This window comes from Chaetura pelagica, unplaced genomic scaffold (assembly GCF_000747805.2).
Source record: "Chaetura pelagica isolate M959 unplaced genomic scaffold, ChaPel_1.0 scaffold344, whole genome shotgun sequence".
NCBI classification, from domain to species: domain Eukaryota; kingdom Metazoa; phylum Chordata; class Aves; order Apodiformes; family Apodidae; genus Chaetura; species Chaetura pelagica.
The window spans coordinates 6476502-6496489 of NW_009953098.1; the positions used below are offsets into that span (position 1 = coordinate 6476502).

The 19988-nt window shown below is 39.4% G+C and overlaps 1 protein-coding gene across 1 annotated transcript in view; it reads right to left on the bottom strand.

Moving 5' to 3' along the window:
* TENM1 (teneurin transmembrane protein 1) overlaps positions 1-19988 on the bottom strand; it is a 227434-nt gene that overhangs the window by 92368 nt on the left and 115078 nt on the right. Inside the window, 3 exon segments of the mRNA XM_009997127.1 lie at positions 66-212; positions 2606-2629; positions 3521-3706. Of these exon segments, the coding sequence (XP_009995429.1) occupies positions 66-212; positions 2606-2629; positions 3521-3706 (357 nt within the window).

The following is a 19988-nucleotide window of genomic DNA, read 5'->3' on the forward strand; positions in this document are numbered from 1 at the left end:
AAAGAAAAACATAAACCAAAACTATAGATTCAAATGAAAATCAAGCATGTGGCAAATAAACAAACCTCCATCATTGTCCAGGTTATCTCCACACACCATTTCCATGACAACGTTACATCCTGAGCCACTCCAGCCCACTTGACAAACGCAGTGCCACCCATTCTGATCCAGCGTGCACCTCCCATTTCCATAACAGAGACCAGGGCAACCATCTAGAAAAGATGTAAAAAAAAAAAAAAGGCTTCATGGAGGAGTTTTCTTCTCTTCCTTTACATCTGTAATTATTCTTTGGCATTCTTTCATATATGTTTATTATACTTTCTGCCTTCAAATGATCACAGGTTCCTTGCAAGTCATTTATATTTTTGGCCAAATATGGAAAAATCCCCATCTGGTTCCTCCCTTTACTTGCCCCAAAGTAATTTCTCAGTGAGGAATGAGGATTTTTTTCAGTTTGTAACATTTTGCATGCAGGAAGCAAATGAGCAAACTTATTAGAAAATATTTAATGGTCTGCCATGTCTATCTCTTTCTCTACTTATTGAAAAATAAGCTGTAGATCCCAAAGGAAGCTATACACATAATCAATGCTTATTTCAAAGATAAGCATGGAAAATATTGTTTAAATGACAAACTGGCAATGGTGAACATACTCCTACACATTGCAGGTAGTAGAAATGTCCTTTTTATTCTATTCATAAATACTCAGCTGACTAAGAAAAAGCCAGTTTAATTTCTGCTACAATGCAATTCTTTCTACAGAAGGTAAATGAGGCAGCATTTCCTTCCAATGTCCATTTTTACTTCCTTCATATTATGGCCACCTGAAATATGGCAAACACTTGCCCTTTCATGGCTCTGATTCTAGCTCAAAACTGGAACACAATGACTGTAGCCTCCTCTAGATTATATACCTGCAAACTCTGAATCAATAGTAACTTGGACATTCTCAGCTAGACCTCTTGCCTGTAAGAGTGACAGAGGAATTGTCTCTTGGATGTGTACGCTCATGTCCATCTGCTTGCACAGTTCAGTGCCAGCTCAGACATTGGTCACATCCTCACCATGCCCCACGTGGAGCCAAAGGACAATGGACAAAGCTCAGCAATAAGCTTAACAGCTCAAGTGACATCCCTTCTAAGAGGGCTCCTTTCTTTTTTGCCAGCATGGACGTAAAGGTACTGGAAGCCCTTCTGTACTTGATAGTGAACATCAACACTAACATATTATAAGAGAATTTTTCTGGAGGAAAAGTCTGCATGTATGTTTGGCAGCCCCAAGATACAGATGCTCCAAAATGGCACTGGATGAGCTGATCAGAGGACCAGAGAATCTGATTGGTCTGTCAGGCTGTGACTTACAGCCCAACATGCAGCACATTTCCTGGCGACTTTACACCAGACACATCATCTCTCCCCTTCTCACCTGCAGCACAGTTTATCAATCACATCTGCAAACAAGGAGACTGGAGAGTCTGACTCTTGTTTGGTAGAGCTGGAGTTGGGTGGCACCACTTCCTCACATTGCAGTTCTGGAAGTTGCTGCATGAGGTTGTCAACCACCAGATATTCTAGTGGGAGGTGTCCCTGCCCATGCTGGGGGGTTGGAACTAGATGATTTTTAAGGTTTCTTCCAACCCAAGCCATTCTGCTATTCTATTATATACTATAAATACCAATAATTTGCTTCTTTTGGGGAGCTGGGGGAAAGGGCAGGATGTGAAAGCTGTTCTGGGTAATGGGGATGTTTTTCCACTTCACGGTTCTGCTGAGTGAATTAATTTCTTGTATATGACTGTATTTTGCTGCTGTGTGGTTATCCTCCAAGACAAATATAACCAAATGAATGCCTACATGTTTTTATTATTATCTAATTCCAAAGAAATAAAGTAATAAATACATAATAAACTCCCAGGTCTTTCTGGCATATTGGTGAGTTTGGTATTTCAGCTCGCAGCATTTTTGCAAGGGGCAACATGCATCGTTGCTCCTCTCAGCATGGCCAGGAGGGAGGGACTCCTGCCAAACTTGGGGAAGGCACTTGTTGTGCCATAACCAAGCAGGACTTGTGGCAAGGCACAGAAATCAAATGAGCAGCACCAGACACACACCAACAGAAAATTAAACTCTTGTATCAAATGATTTGAAGAGAGCTGCATAACATCTAGCCTAGACAGCTTTAAAAAGGTGTGCTTCTCTATCAAAATAAGGTTACTTCAAACTCAAATGACAAAATAAAATATTACTATTTTGTTCTCATGGAAGACACAATCAACACAAAGTTTTTTGAACAAGTGCTCAGCTCTGTAATTACTTTGGACCGAGAGCAAAAAATCTGATTTGCCTAACAGCACATCAGATGGCCACATAAAACATGCTTACATCTCTACAACTCTGCAAATGAATAGAGCACATTATTTGTTTAAAACTGCATTTTTTTCTGTCTTTCTCTCGGTGTGTATATATCTCCACAAACAAATGTTTTATCTATTCTGGCAGCTTAGTAGTACAGAAGCTCAGACAAGACAGGAAACACAAAACAGGCCATTCCCAATACTTTTGGATCTTTTCACCATTCCAGCACAATGCTGATATGAAAATCTTACCTCGAACAGCATCTAAGTAGTGAGCTTAAAAAAGAAAAGAACAAATCTGAGATGGATTGAAAATCTGTACCCAAATGCAAAGACTGACACCATTTGTTTATTGTTTGCCAACCTGTTGGTTAGATAGAAAGTGTCTCCCTCTTACTGCAGTCAGATCTATTCTTGCTACTGTGATTAAAACTTGTTAAGTATGTGATGGTTCTCCATTTGATGACAAGCATGCAGAGGACAGCTTGAGCCATAGCTGGCTGCTTACCTCTGAAGATTAGATATCCTGCTAGTATAAACAATTACAATGTTTATGAATAATCTTGCTTTGTGACATTTTAGCAAGAAATACTATCAGATTTTGCAAAAACCTGTTGTATTTAACTGAAAAACATAACTACTACCTCTGTATATACACTTCAAAAAAGATCTGAAAGCTCTACCTTATTAGGAATATTGTTAAGAGGCCAGCTCTAGAAAAAACACCTCTAGTAATAAGTAAAATATGTAAATCCTTCAGCATGAAGGCAAAAAATTTAACGCAAATATTGCTTAAGATGAATAATAGCTTCAGCCCCTTATACCTTCTATTTACTAAACAGTTTTTTCTCTCTTGACTCAAAGTTCACATATGAACACAACCCAAAGATATGTTAAGATCAACATATCATTATTTTGTGTGTTTTTATGGTTAAAAAAAATATTTCATCAATGTTATTTCCTCTAAACAGAAAGCTGCACTGAGCTGCTATTCTGTGGGACAAGCAGGATGCAGCAACAGTGCAGAGGTGCCTTTTTACACCTGGCCTGATTTGGGGTCTCTGTTTTTCAATATGACTTGAAGCAGAGCGATGGCTAATAGCAAATCTTTTCATAACTGATTAAAGTTTCATGTATTTTATTTCAAGAGGTACAAAAGGCCCTTACCAATGGTGCAGTGGTCCCCTTCCCATCCAGGGCTGCACTCACACTTCCCATCCTTGCACTGCCCATGCTCAGCACAGTGAGAGTGGCAGGTACGTTCTTCACAGGTTGGTCCCACCCAGCCCTCTTCACACTGGCACATCCCTCTAGAGCAGACACCGTGGCTGCCACAGTCCAGGGTACAGAGCTCTGCAGAAGATTACAAAAATGCATCACATGAAACAGCAGTTTCATACTGCAAATAGACTTTGCACGATAATAAATTTAATCAGTTCTATAGTAATATCACCCATCAGTTGGATCAAATATGGGATTTCACCACCCAGCACAGACCTTACATTATCTGGCTGCCTCCTTCTGTGGCAGTTACTTGCAAGATCATTTGTTTGTCGTGGGGACTGCAAACGCATAAGCAAACATATATATATATAAACATCTCTAAAACAAACAATGACACAAACCAGTTAATATATTTTGACTGTTTTCAGCTGAGACCTTTAATAACAGCCTGCTAGATCTGCTCCTAGGTCCCAGTGGCTTAGTTCTGCAATCTATTATAAACTCAAATATTGCAGGCAAGCTGAATTAAAGGATGAAGTGGCACATTAAACACATACAAGCAGAAGTCTTTGAGATATTCAGACATTTGTAGTGATGGCAAAATGGCCTTCACTTACAGTAAGAGCGACCAGAAAGATAACAGTGTGAAAGAAGAGCAAGCACCCTGCTCTGGTGGCACTACACAATATTACATGATTTACAAGCCATGCAAATCTGCCTACGTCTAAAATGGCTTTCAAGGATTAACACTTATTCCAAAGATTGACACTGTTTTTCCTTCCTGACTCTTATGAGTCAACAACTGTTAAGAAACCAGAAAAGCTGTTTGGGGAAGACAGCAATACCTTCTTGATTGCGCTCAGAACAATTCCTCTACCTGGGCATTGTAGAAGACCACTTATTGTGAAGTGGAATAGAAGTCCTGAATTGTTTCAATACATCACAATATGCCAATTGCAATTCTACTTCCACTTACACTAAAGTTGTTCTGTGAAAAGAATGGCTTCATTATAAAAGGTTTCTACATAGTTTGAATTTATTTAGAATAATCAGTGTCAAGAGACAGAATTTGCTTGTTATTCTACAATTAACCTGCCACAGAAATGCTTCCTCCTTATTCCTCTCAGAAAGCAGCTGATAGCATAACAAGTGTAAGCCAAATAAACGTGTCTGCTCGGATTTCAAATGTCACTGTTACATATTTAGTTGTGGCAGGATTTTTCCCTTGACAGATTTCAAACAACGATCATTTATATCTTGGAACTGTTGTATATAAACAGCTGTAGAAGCATTTGTAATGACAAATGCTGTCATTGTATATACCAAGCAAAGTTTTTAAAGTTTAAATTGAAATCTTATTGATTTCAATAATTTTAACATAAAGAAAAAAAGCAGGACAGAACTGGAACTGCTCAGTGACATTGCAGATGTGCCAACCTCTTATTAATAGTTGGGGTGATGGCACTGAGTGCAATCGAAAGAATCCAGTGAGTGACAAAATGGAGGAGCCTGATGAAACTCAAAATCACCTTCAGAAGCAGAAGGCACAGAAAATACTTAAGATAAAATGCAGTAAAAGCAACTGTCAAGTGCTGTCCTGAGGAAGTCAAAATCAGCTACATAAAATTAATTTTACTCTTCCTACGAGGAGTACAAGATACACATAATTATCTGATGATATTCCTGCAAAAGAGGATATAAGACAGAGACTGCTCTGCTATATTCAAATGAAAAACTGTGCTGAGCCTGGGGCATTAACCCTTAGAAAGACTTGATTGCTTCATGCTAATCATATATTAATCTCATGCTTCATGCCTCAGAATGCTTGCCTGCAGGTACTTCTTCCTTGCTGCATAATTTGGTTTCGTTTTTTCAGTTTTTTACTTGTTTACTCCTTGGAAACTTGGGAGGCCACTCAGAGGACTACAGGGGGTCTTGCTCTGTTATTTCATTGGTACTGAAGTCAATGAAGCACTTGCTCCTGTACTCAGGATGTAAAATGATCCTACCAGATCTGACCTTACAAAAGAACCATCCCCAGGCCAGCCTGGCAGAAGGACACTGGTATTATTTTAACCTATCTCTATAGCTTGGGGCATGGGCTAACTCCTGAGAATTAAATCTAGCAAATTACCTGCTAATTCAAGGATTTAGGCTGCCAGAGGGATGCCTTTGATCTCTCCTGGTCTCCCTCTAGTTCATTATAATTATTGCTTTTGGTATTTTACTGTGAGTGGCAAAGATTGTTAGAGGATTTTAAGAAATACTCTGTAGCTTATGCTATACTGGGGTAAATACAGTAGATTTTTTGTTTGTTTGTTTTTACCCTTCTGGATTGAGTATCTACTACATAGGTTTTTGCAGTTGTGGGACCAGCTTACTTCAGCTAATGTCAAAACTTCAGGGAATACTGTAGGCAGCAGTATAAAGAAGTGGCAATGCAGGCTGGAAGGGCTGAAGTGAGGAAACAAAGTCATACACAGAGTTTCCAACCAGGTTAGCAGCTCTTGCAGCTCCCACCACTCCTCTGTAAGTAGATCGAAGAACCAGCTGTGGAAAACCTTGGACACATTCCCACACACGGCATGGACACCTGCCTCACTGCTGTCTGTTTACCCAGCAGAGTCTAATCATGACAAATTCATCTTCCAATCAAACAAAAGAAATAACAGCATGAGACCAAAGGGAATGCAGGCACATAGAGACATAGATCTTACACATATTCCTATTTTACCACCCCAAAATTAAATGGATCTTAAAATGCCAGAATGTTTTCCATTGTTTTTCCCACATTTCACACAAGGAATAAAATATTTAAGCACTTTTAAAGCTCATAAATTCAATCAGATTAATAATTTGGAGATACACGTTTTACTATCTCATAAAAAATATCCTGGGTCAGTCAGCACATAGTCCTCACTCACAAGGCTCACTTTAAAAATTTTATTCTATTTTCTCACTAAAGATCATACACAGCCAAACAAATTAACCTTTATTTTTCACCTATTGGAATTCAGTGGTTTCCTGTATCCCAACCACACTGTCTTGGAAAACAGCACAAGCACAGCACAAGTTCTGGACCCCAAACTGGCTCTATGTGATAGGAAATGTTAGGTTAATTGTCCTCTGCCCAGTTACTCAGTTTTCACACCTCATTTCTGCCAGCAAGTCAGGGCACATTAACCAGATACCAGTAACTGGGCACAAAGTGTTATAAAAAAGGTGTGTGTCAAACCTGTTCCAGCAGAGGAATGCCAAAATGATCTTTACTAGAAGAAAAGGTAAGATCTAGGTATGTATTTTTTCCTCCAAATATTTAATCTAAATCATCTTGGATGCAAATCAGAACTGATTTTGTAATGATGTAATGAAACCTGGTTTCTCAGTTTGGACCATAGACCTTCCTCAGTTGCCCTGGTTTCCTGCTGCTCAGCCTGCTCACACTTTATGGTCACTGAGGCCAATCCTGAGACTTATGTCTGTTTTGATGATTTACTCTAAGGTTTCAGAAATGCTGTTTAGCATGTTGATGTGTTCTTCTGCTGTGCAAATCTGAGATTCTCCCCAGACTTCTCATGCAAAGCAAGGGAAATCAAGCCCAACGTCATCCTATTAATGCTGTGGTAATACCTGCAGCTTTACTCCACAGCTAATTCAAACAACTCAGATTAGAAAAAAACCAACATTATCAGTTCAGGTTGTCCTGTTTTTAAATGCAGAACAATTCCTTAGCTCCTCCTGTAGATAAACAATGAAAAAACATCAGGATAGCAGGGAGCCATGTTAGCATTTGTGTTTGTATCCACAGATTAGGTTTCTACAGCAGACTGGACAAAATGAGACACTTGAGTGACTGGACAGTGACTGCGTGCAATGGGAAACTAATAACTTTAAATAGGCAAATAGCTTCAAGCAAAGCTGATGTGATAAAAATTTAGAAAACTCTGAAATTGGACAGTAAGTCAGACTAATGCAACTGTTTCCTCCAATGGAGTATCTTCCTCCTTCCATAGCAGTTGGTGCTACAGGACTCAGAAGCAACCCAAACTGCACAAGGGCTTTGTACTGGGGATAGATGCAGCAGTTGAGACAACCAAAGATGTCTCCTTTGATTGAAACAGCAATTCCACTCCCCTTCCTCTCCATCCATCTCCTGGCTCTGTCTGAAACTGTGGTACACTGATTCAGAACACGGAATTGTTTTGGTTGAAGAAGACCTTCAAGATCATCAAGTCCAACTCTCAACCTTACTGTGCCAAGTCCACCACTAAACCATGTCCCTCAGCATCACATCTACATGTCTTTTATATACATGCAGGGATGGTGACTCCACCACTTCCCTGGGCAGCAAAAAAAAATTCTCTTCAGGCAACTGCCAGAAAATTATTCACCTTATTTTCCTGGGTTAATAACCAACAGCTTGCTAAGCTAAATCAACCCACCGATTTAGCTGGGAGCAAAGCAGCAATACAGGCAGGGCAAGGGAGAAGATGCAGATCACAGCCTGGATGGGAACACACAAGCTGTGCCACCAGACAAGACTGCAAGCAGACATGAGTAAGGGGGAGGTGACTTATTTAAGGTAAGACGGGAGTCAGGTGACAAGAGGTTACAGTTTGGAATAGACAAGTCAGCTCAAGGGTATTAGTGTAGGTGAAAGAGACCTGGGGGTCTTGGTAGACAGGAGGCTGACTATGAGCCAGCAATGTGCCCTTGTGGCCAAGAAGGCCAATGGCATCCTGGGGTGCATTAGAGTGAGGTTAGTGGGTCAAGAGAGGTTCTCCTGCCCCTCTATTCTGCATTGGTGAGGCCGCATCTGGAGTATTGTGTCCAGTTCTGGGCCCCTCAGTTCAAGAAGGACAGGGAAGTGCTTGAAAGAGTCCAGCGCAGAGTACGAAGATGATTAAGGGAGTGGAACATCTCCCTTATGAGGAAAGGCTGAGGGAGCTGGGTCTCTTTAGCTTGGAGAAAAGGAGACTGAGAGGTGACCTCATCAATGTTTACAAATATGTAAGGGGTGAGTGTCAGGGAGATGGAGTTAAGCTTTTCTCAGTGATGACCAGTGATAGGACAAGGGGGAATGGGTGCAAATTGGAGCATAGGAGGTTCAAGGTGAATATCCGAAAATTTTTTTTTACTGTGAGAGTGACAGAGCACTGGAACAGGCTGCCCAGGGAGGTTGTAGAGTCTCCTTCACTGGAGACATTCAAAACCCACCTGGACGCGTTCCTGTGTGATGTACTCTAGGTGACCCTGCTCTGGCAGGGGGGGTTGGACTAGATGATCTTTCGAGGTCCCTTCCAGCCCCTAAGATTCTATGATTCTATGATGATTCTATTCTATCACAAGCCTTTAATTATGATGTTCCATTAATTGTCCATCATTCTCACACAGTACAGTTGCAAGACACACAATTTGTGAAGTCCCTCAACTCTGTTGGTGTTCAGACCTGTGGGCTTACATAAAAGCCATCCCTTGCCTCCCACTCTCATCACTGTTCAGTGAGATACATGCCTGTCCACCTTGCCTGCCTGAGCTCTGGGCAGATCTCATGGAGCGTGATGGGTCATTGGCTGTTCTATGAAACCAGATCCTCAGTAGGTGTGAATTTTCATAGGTCTCACAAAACCACCAGAGTCACCCTAATTCACAGCTCTGTTTCAGTTTATGCACCTGTACATCTTGAAATCAAAAGACGGTTCTCTTTGAAGTTAATTTCCTTATTTAAACAAGCTCTGCTGGGCAGGCTCAGGGCGAGCAGTGTGCTGGCAAATTGCTGGGAGCCTCAGCCAACCCCAGCAGCTTCTTATAGACTTTAATGAAATACAGTCTTTGCCAAATCTAAAATTCAGCATCCTTGGACTTAAAACCAATTAATGACTAAGAGACTTAAAAAATGTTCAGCTCAGTCTAGAATTTTTACTGACATGTCCTCAATTCTGAATGCTCATTAATTTTACTGGGAGAAGGCGAATGTGAGCTGTGAAGCATTATTTGTACATATTCTCGAGGAGACAAATGTGTTGATCATTCCTAAGCTAATCTAAAAAGCATTAAAAATTCACTCCACACTCTTCATTTTAATTACCTAAGTCAACAATGAGTTCTTTCAAATGTGCTTTGTAATAAGTTTCTCGTTGTGTGATATGGAAAGGGAAATTAAAGCTAAATATTTTATAATTTGGAATGATAAGGGAAGATTTTCATGTTAATTCAACATGTTTCAGAAATAACTCCTAGAAAATCATGCTAAGAATACAAAACTATATGTAAACAAAAGTGGTCAAATGCTTACTATGAAAATACTTTCATTTTACTTTCTTTGCATTCAGGGCTGAGTCTTGTTCTACAGACAGTCTGAACCTTAAGTAGCATATTCATAATTTTGCTATCCATCTTTTAATAAGTGGTTTTCCATAAAGATTAGAAACTAATCTATCTTGACTTTCATCCAATAAGCTTAACTGCTGGAGGCAGTAAAATATCACCTATCTAGGCCTAATAAATAAAGTTTTTTCAATTTAAATATACATTGCATTTAATAAGCCTACATGATAATTTCAACAATGTTCCCGAGCTTTTCAAATTACCTTCCTGCTGTGTCCTGGAGACAACTCTGTTCTAGCCTTCATTTTCAGCAACTGACTTTATTAATATAATTTTTTACTCTATAAAAAAGTACAAAGTTTTAAAGTTTTAGCAGTTTGAAAAGCACTTGAGCTATTTTTTTTTTTCCCCAGTACAACCTAATGGGATGTTGTCCCCACGAGAGAAGGTCATCTGAGAGACAGTGACCAGAGAGGTGATGTACATACTAAGTTTTACATACCTGTGCTAGAAGAAATGTGACATTTGTGGTCCAGGTTAAATTATCTTTCTGATTTAAACTCATTTGGCAACTGGGATGTTATAATTGCCTCTAACCTAGGCTTCTTCAACAGCATCACAGTCTGTCAGGTAGGTGTGCAATTTTTTACATTCTTGGCCCACCACAGCTATGCCAATAAAACATCAAGCTAGGGACAGCTTTTCTGCAGAGGCAACACAGAAGCATTACATGGGCTACACCAATTATTCAGTGGCACCTGCTCTTCAAGTCTGAGTTGGAAATTAAAGGAACTTGGAAGTGTCTGCAAAACATTAATTTTGAAGTCTTTGGCTGTCAGCTTTTGTGAACGTGTTTCCTCTGGCAAACAGAAATCAGGTTCCTGGGTGGAAAAGGCAGCAAAGGTGGATTCCCCACCAATTACTGCTACATCTCCTCCTGTGCTTCACACCACCAAGTAACACTTGATGGGAAAACGCCCCAGATCTTTATGTGCAATTTGGTACACTAAAAAATACATCAATATGACAGATCATCACTGAATGACTGACAACTATTTGGCAAAAAAAAAGAAAGAAAAAAGCGCCTCCACTGCTCTGTTGTCCGAACACTGCAATAACACACAGTTCTGATGTATCTATGTGCACAGCCCAGTTTACATGATTCTGTGATTAATTATAGAAAACAGAGGTGCAAAGGACTTTCCATGATAATCTGTTCTTCCTTGTTCCAAATGAAATCATATCTTGTATCCTTTGAAAGGTCCCAGCAACAGAGGACCTACAACAGGACTAGATAATCCAGACCACCACCAGAATATCTACACAGATTAATATTCTCTCAATCTAAATTTCACTAGCTGCAATCCTTCTTGTCCTTCTCTCCATGCATCCCGCACTTACATCTAACAATTAAATACATTAAAGATCATCTCACAATACTACAATTTGTGAGTTTGAGTGTTTTGTGATATTAGTGTAAATAAATTTAAAGCAATACTTTGATGTTAATTACACAAACACTGCAAAACTATTGCACTGATTTTATCCTCACATATACCTCCAAAATAATTTCCAGTAATTTCCAAAGATTCTGCTTTTGCACGAAAATGGGACTTGATGGCCCATCCCAGCAAAAGACAAACAGTGAGATTCATCTCACCTGACTTCAGACATTTGTGTCTGAAATAATTTTCTACCACAGTCTGTTATCTGACTAGAATGTTTAAATTTATTCCGCTATTGATATTTATCCTTTCTGACACTGTCATCAAGCAAACAACTGTAGGAAGCATATAAAACTATGTTAAGCAGAAGAGGAATGATTTTGGAAATTCTAAAGGAGAAAACAGGTCCTACTCCAAATCATATTTGCTCTAATTTGTGGCTCTGAATGTTACAGGCTCATAAGACATTACAGCCATTTGCAGTTTTCTCTGCATTACGCAAATGTGGACATTCCTTAAACTTCTTACATAGAATTCTTTTCTTGCATCTTCTTGATGTCTTCTATTACTTGAACTTGTATTAAGTACCACCTTTCCCTCATGATTACATGACTGACACCCGGTTGCCCATTTCCTCTTCAGTAGATCTATTGGTTTTGCTATGAAGTAAATTAGTGACTCTGGTGAGACCACTTTTGGATTGTCTCACAGGCAAATGAAAAATAGCAGAGCTGAAATCACTCTATCCCTACTAAAGGACCAATCCTGGTGCTCTTTTTCATGTTCTGAACTGCATTATCTCAGAAGGTGTTATACTGGGAGGCAGTGAGGTCCTTCAAGAGGTTGGTTCTTCTTCAGAGAGACAAGAGTTGCAGAAAAGCACTACTGAATAGTCAGTGACTTCAGAACAAAGTGGGGCAATCTAAACTTCACACAGCCCTGAGTATTATTTGAGATAATTCAGACACAATTACCACACAATGATCAACTATTTGTACCAAAGGCAAAACTTCTCCATTCTCCAAACATTGTTTCATTTTAAAGCTTTCTACTGTAAGCTTTATGCACAAAACCTTTCTGACATGTTGCCTCACAGATATCTAACTGCCTTTCTTATCTTCCTACAACAGGCCACAGCACAGAAAATAAAACCACTGGAACTAAAATGCCATATCCTCACTGTTTGTTATTCAAAATGTTTTACCATCAATCTAGTGACAATTTTAATTGCTTTCTGGAAACAATCCTACCATCATCTCATTGAATTTATTTCTGATGCATTAAGTACTCTATAATTAGCTCTTCTGACTTCTACCAGGAAGGCTGCCATTAACACTATATTAATATCAAATATATGAATGTAATTGTGTTTTTTAACAAACTATAACATAACTTCTGATAATGCTAGTTTAAAGTATCTTTTCCAAACTGGGAGCCTTAATTTGCTTGAAAATACATTTGTGTAGAAGAGTAATCAGTGGACAGCCAGAAATGTCCAAAAGGCAAATACACCAGAGGGGGGGAGAAGTAACAGAGAAACTTTCACCTCTTGTTAGACTTTTTATCACACTCTTTTTTGGCAGCTTTATTTTTCATCTAATGAAGAATATTTTCTTTAGGATCCAAATTCAATTTGTATATATAACACCCCTCACCTTTTATCCATTTCACTGTGGTTCAAAATGGTATTTTTACAGTGCAAAAATTTAATCAATACAGCCTGATGAATCTGGGCTGGTAATGGTAAATAAACTAACAGATATTTCATTTCAGGCAGGCAAAGCTCTGAAAATTGATACCACTGGAAAGGACCACTCATTTGCCATTGGGAATATCTCTGTTTACCCAGCCCCAGTGCAGGTGTAAAGCAGAATACAATTATGCTGTGCTGGCCACACAAGAGACTTCAGCTGCAGGACCTGTCTCTTTCTCAGAAACGATATAGGTTGGCAGGTCGGACAAGGCCTTTGTGGGAAAGGCTTAAAATAAATGACCAGAAGTGTAATTTAATAGCAAGGAAGATTAGACTGACACAAGGGTGAAGAGAACCACACAGTATTCTGACCAGGACATTTTTAAAATACAGTGTTGCCCAAGTAAATGTGGAACTTCCTTGTCAAATTTGGTCCTGTTTTATAATTTGTCTCCACTGTTTGATTTCAAGTTGTACATGTTGTAAAGCAGTGAGATTACAGTTGTCACTGGAGATTCATACTCCAACTAACAAGCTCTGAAATCCTCCACAATACACTGAGAACCACAAAAGGAAATGCCTTGCAACTTCTACCTTGTTCGATATTTTATTTGATCAGGAGACCTGTAAGAAAGCAGTGCAGAACAATCTATCTTGAGCAATAATGAGTGAGATGAAAGCTGGGAGACCAATGCCTTTGTGTACGACCACAGAGGGGAAAACGCAACCCACAGTTCCTTGGGCTCAGAAGCCACTTGTGTAGGAAAAATGGGGAACCTGATGAGTAAGTGACAGACCATGAGAATCAGGAAAGGCATGAGGCAGTGTATAACAAAGAGGACAAACATGGAGAGTGACCAAATGGCTTTGTAGGGAAAAAGGGAACAGGAAAAGGTATGGCTCAGTAGGTACATTTAATACAGCTGTCTCAGGTATGGCATCAAAAGAAAATAAAAATTTTGAGGCAACTGTTTTTAAGAAAGGTTCATAAGATTGCCTGGATAGATCAGTATATATCTTTATATATGCACTAAATCTTTCATGATACACAGAAGTATTAACACTGATTTGTGCTCTGCTCAGAGCATGAAGCTTTCCACAATTATTTAATTAGTAAATCTGATTAGTTATATTCAGTAAAGAAGCAATGATTTATTTAAACACTATTTACAAAGAGTAGGCACCATCTTTCATTCCCTGGCTTATGGCATGACCTTTGAATATGGGTCTACTCACAAAAGTTACTCCAGTAAGTGCTTACCTCACTCAGTTCTGTACATCAGATGTACCTGCTGACTTCAGGAATGAAGATATATTTTACTTATCATACCTCCCAAGGGCTCAAAATGATAGATAGCTTGGCACTGGTACTACTTTCTCAATATCACAGGCACATCTATTCAGACTTGCATGTAGAACAATGGCAGCTCAAAAGTGGCACAGACACTCTTGCTGCCCAAACTGGACACAGAGCTGGCACTCAAGGAAAAGGGATGGTGACTTGCAGAATGGGCATCAACAGACTATTCCTGGATGCTTCTAAAAGCACATATGTCTGTTTTGGTAATTTTTTTCCAGTGAAGAGCAGGACTACATAGACAGACAGAAACAGTGGATCAAGTAAAATAAGCCTTAGGAAGTCTGTGTTCCCAGCAATCCATGTGTATCACAATACAGACTAGCATGAGAAATTAAAGGTCATTACCAGCTTTTAAATAACACCTCAGGTTCACCATCACAAGCAAAGTCAGCTGAAGAAGCTGGCCTTGCTTCGTCTCTTTTTAGCACAGATAAGCAGATTTTTGGCCAAAGCCAACAAGGTCTTTCACAAAAGCAGGGAGAGCAGCCTCCAGTAGCAGAAGTCACAGGGTGCTCACTGCCTGCCTGTGAACACTGCTCCCACAGACCAGGAGCAAAAATTCCTGTATTCATCATTGTCTTTATGAAAATGGGAACAGAGAGAGATGAAGCAGCTCTCAGTAAATAAACCAGAACTTCCTCTGTGTCAGCAGCACAAACAGAAATAGCAACACGCATCTGGCAGCTGCTCTTCTGTCTTGTTGCTGCTCAAGCAAAGATGCAGCTCATGACTTGCACTTTTCCCGTACCAGGGAGAAACAGCACCTCAGGCACACGACTCTTGCTTTGAGGTGAGCACTGGCACCACACCCTGTGTCCCTGCTTCAACTCTTCATCTGCTATAGCTCTTTGTCAATTCAAGAAGCAAACTATTTATTATTACTATTACTTTGCTTGCTTTCTTCTTTCTCTGCTGCCTACATTTTTCTATTTACTCATCATCTCTCCTCATTCCCTCCCTGCCCATGTGGACACTGCTTTGCTGAGGCAGTTCTGTCACCCCTAGGACATGCTGTCCAGTCTCATAGTGCTCAAAAACACCCTGTGAACTTCTCACTCTGCAGGGCTAACACAGGCACCTCCAGCCTGGCCACTCTTCTCTCAGGCATTTCTGTAAGGAGTGCATGGATGACCGGAGCAGGAACTGAAACGATAAATGCGCCATGGGAACAATCAGCTTTCTGCAGTCCCTCAGAAAATTATTCTGGATCACAAGGTGATAGATGCTGTTTCAATAGTCTGTTTATAAAATAGCTAAGGCTTCCTAAACTGAAGAGCAACATGCCCAAATGTGCACTGCAGCTGCAACACACAGGCAGTTTTTGCTCTATCACCGTTGAAATGTTTGTACATAATTACTGTAAATTTAATTTTATTTAAAAAGTATTATTTGAGGCTAAACATTTAAGCAAAAGATCCTAAAGTGGGCAGAGACTGGGAATTCCTTAGATGTCTACATATCTCTTGCAACAATTTGCACAACCAAAACCTTAAGAATGCAATGTGCAGGAGGAAAGAAAGTTCCTATGATTTTTACTTTTATCAGCAGCCATTTATTATTTTCAGAGGGAAGTTAAGCTCCACAGACTCCCCTGCATAAGTATATCGAAATGATAGCTATTTTTGTAGAACTCCTACCATGGCAATTAAAAAAAAAATAATAAAAAAATCAATATCTGCTTTTCAGGGACCTATGCAACACATTTTGCATAATAGATGTTCTGAAATTTACTGAAGAACAGAACCTCCAGTTATCCTACTGCTTTTTTGTACTCTTGCTCTAACAATTCCCATGTGTAATGTCCAGCTAGAAGCTCCCTCCTAACACAAGAATCCTTTAAATGCTGGTGGTTTGGATAGCATGTCAGAGCTTCATCATGAGTCTTGCCTTAGCAAATTAAAAGTTGAAGATTTTGTATGTTGCTACTGTTTGGGTGTCCACCTAGGCTGGTTTTTCCCCTCCACTACAGCACCAACAGCGCCAGCAGAACATTTGCACAGAGACCTTTTTTATAAAGGATTTTTGTGGAGCACCAGGCTTTCATATGCAGAATTTGATATTTTCTTGGACATCCAGTATCCACAAGTCACTTCCACACTATATCCTGTCAGTTGTTTCACTGTGGTACTTAATCACTGCCAGTAGACTCGCTACCATGTAGGCAACAAGGCTGAGATGCAAAAAGGGATGCAGGTATGTAACTACAACTTTAAATGTCTAAAGCCAAAATTTAGACCCTTAATACTCTTTGCGAAGCACTGAAGGTGATTGAACCACTTTGGCACCTGAATTGCTACTAAAAATCTCACTTATTTGCCATGTTTCGCTACCAGAGAATCACCCAACCGAGGTTGTAACAGCTTTATGTTAAGCTCTCATTACTCTCCAAATGGATCTATTAGAGCTGGCCTTGCACAAACCACAGGAATGTGGACATTCCTGGAGACAATAGACTCTATAGACACATGAATCTGTGCATACAGAGAGGAAAGACACTGTTCAGTACCTAGAAGGTAGGATAATCATGTCCATACTGCTCTCACCAGAGCAATTAAGGTATTCTCCTGGAAAAGAGAAGAGCTGCTGGAATAGAAGTATCCAAAATTGGGTCTGAAGTTTCCACCCAGTGGAGTAAGTAATACCTTTTTGTGGACTAAACTAGGATTTTAAAAGTTGACTTAAGTAAATTATGTTTACATTTGAATGATAGATATTTCCAATAATTGCTGAAAGAGGTACAGACAGCAATAGATTAAGAATCTTAATTTTCAGGAAGAAAAAGCGAAGGAAAGAGTCATTAATTTTGGCATATCTGCAAAATAAGCAGCAATCAGTTGAAAAACATCCCAAGTTTCCTTACTGTATATCTCATACCCTTGACTTATCCTCTTTCTTAAATCAATACATGACTACATCAGGTATTTCTGGTTCCCTCTGGACTGATTTCAACATGCAGGAGAATTAATTTTTATTGGAGTGCTCCTTCACTGCCTTAAATTTCTCATGTTTTAAATTCTCCAGCAACACATATTAAGTGTTCCAATCTTTAACTACTAAGTTTTTAATAGAAATCTTGCTCACCAGATACCTTTTTGCAAACTCTTGCAACTCTACAGGAGATACAAATAGGCACACGTTGCTTTTTTTCTTTTCAATGAAATATACAGTAGCAAGAAGAGTCTTTCTACAAAGTCAGATGAGGAACAGCAGGGGAAACTTCAATCATCCTTTTAATTAGCAGAGCAGTAATAGTCAAAGCTCCCCACAAATTAAAGAAAGAGGACAGTTAGACAAAATTAGGTAAGTCCATCATTTCTTCAGAACAAAACAATGAAGGATGGTTGCAGTGTAATTAAAAAGTTTTTGAGATTTGTCCAAAATAGGGAGCAGAGTAGAAGTATCAACACAGAACAGAGCTGCCTATGGCAAACGCCTGACAGATCACCTCACGTACTGAGGAAATTTCAAGGCTATTTTCACTACTGCAAGTTGCTTGTAGTGCATATCCTTGTCCTTGGCAAATCAGAATGACTGACACCCATAATTTGCAATTTCCTAAACCTGAAGAGTTTTCTGATTGCAATGAAATGGTTTTACCTAATTATTTTTTCAAGTTGCAGGTTTTGATGTTTAATTTTGAAACCAATTTGAGATGTCTTGAGCTATATTAATATACTGTATTATGCCTTCATTTCTCTTTGAAGCACTTTACTTTAAAAAATGCATACTTCTAATGATTTTTAAATTACTCTACTCTGCACATATCAATTTGTAACAATTACAACATTTTGCATTTTTCAAAGCACTTCAGTTTTAAAGAGGTTTTATGCTTTGCAAGATATTGAAGGAAGAGGCTGCTGATCCATTTTTGCCCTTTGTAAAATTACCACCTATCTTGCTAGAGAGAGCTTAACCAAAAATAGATATGCTAAATATATACCATCTCCATATAATAATTTTAGGATGAATGTTTTTGTGACTAAGAACTGCCAGTATTCTTCTCCCAATCATAATTAGGTTGCTTCTGTGGTATAAATGGATTCTTTGGAATTATGACAAATGTCCCGGAGTCAGGAGGACAGAAACTGGCCTACTTTGGCTGAATAGAGTCTAGAGAAACGAATACAGGACAGCATGTCAGAAGCATCAGCTCTGTCACAGATTCCATTACTTTTCAGTCTATAATATTTTAGGCACAATGCTGCAATTAATTAGCGACTCAGTGCTGGATTCTCACCTGAAACTCACAGGGACTGCACTGGTGACATCACTGCAGTTACACTAATTTATGCTATCTAAGGCTCTGCCCCCACTGAAGAACTCTGTCATCCATTTTCTCTTGATATTTCACTCCCTTAATCTCAAGGCTCCATGTTAAAGGTGTCAATCTGAGAACATAAGATGAGTCTTTTTGCTCATCATTGATGCTGCACTTTCAATTAGCCAGAGCTTCCCTTCTACGTGCCACGAGCAGTCAGTACTCACAAGTTTGATTTTGTCTTTCTGAAAAGCACTACCTTACATGCCTCAAAGGGAGATGACTCATTAACATCAAGGGATTTTGGATGACAGCCTATAAATAAAGCAACAAAGATCCACAGACCATAAGTAGAAAGTTGACTGTACTGAAGTCCTGGTGACATTAAAATAGCATGCTATCAGTACTGAATTATTTTGACACGTATGCAGCAAATCACCTCCATGCTGGACAACAGATCAACTGAGCCATATGTTGAAAGTCTGAATAATAAAGGATTTTCACATACAATCATAACTGGATTCAGTATGGAGTAAAGATGCTGAGAGTTTGAAATATTCCAAGGACGACCTTTTCTAGCACAGGAAGTTTTCACCAAATAAATTCTATAATCAGCCTCACTTGGACTAAATTATGGAATTCCTATTCACATCCTTCAGAGAATGAGGGGGGAGACTGAGAAAGAGAACCCAATCTCTTGTGCATTTCTCTAGGGCACTTCCCCCTCTCAGAAGGATAAACTGTAATGGTCAAATGACTTTTGGCATTTTTGTGTGATTTGCCAAAGGACAAACTAGGAAAAAAATGCTAAAACTACATGAGCAAAGTTATAAACAAGATAGGAAGTCATTCAAACATAGAACAGATTGCCCAGGAAGGTTGTGGATGCCCCTTCCCTGGAGGTGTTCGAGGCCAGGTTCGATGAGGCCTTTGCAGCCTGGTCTAGTGTGAGGTGTCCCTGCTCATAGCAGGGAAGTTGGAACCAGGCAACCTTTAAGAGCCCTTCCAGCCTTAGCCATTCTATGAATACTCACATTTCTATTATGAGTATTATTGTGGGTTTTTAATTTTCAGTCCTTTACACCAGAGAAGGATTTATTTTTCCACAAACTAATGATTAGAGAGAGAAAATTGCACGGGTTTTTGACAGCCCTTAAAATGTTTTAAGACGGCCTATTTTACTGTATGGTAGATGTGACTGTTGGGGTGTGCTGGTTTGGTGGGTTTTGTGGTAGTGGGGGAAGGGCTCAGGTAAGAAGCTGAGAATACAGTCACTGCAGAATAAGACAGTGGATCTCTGTGTATATGTCAAGGTAGATTCCATCACA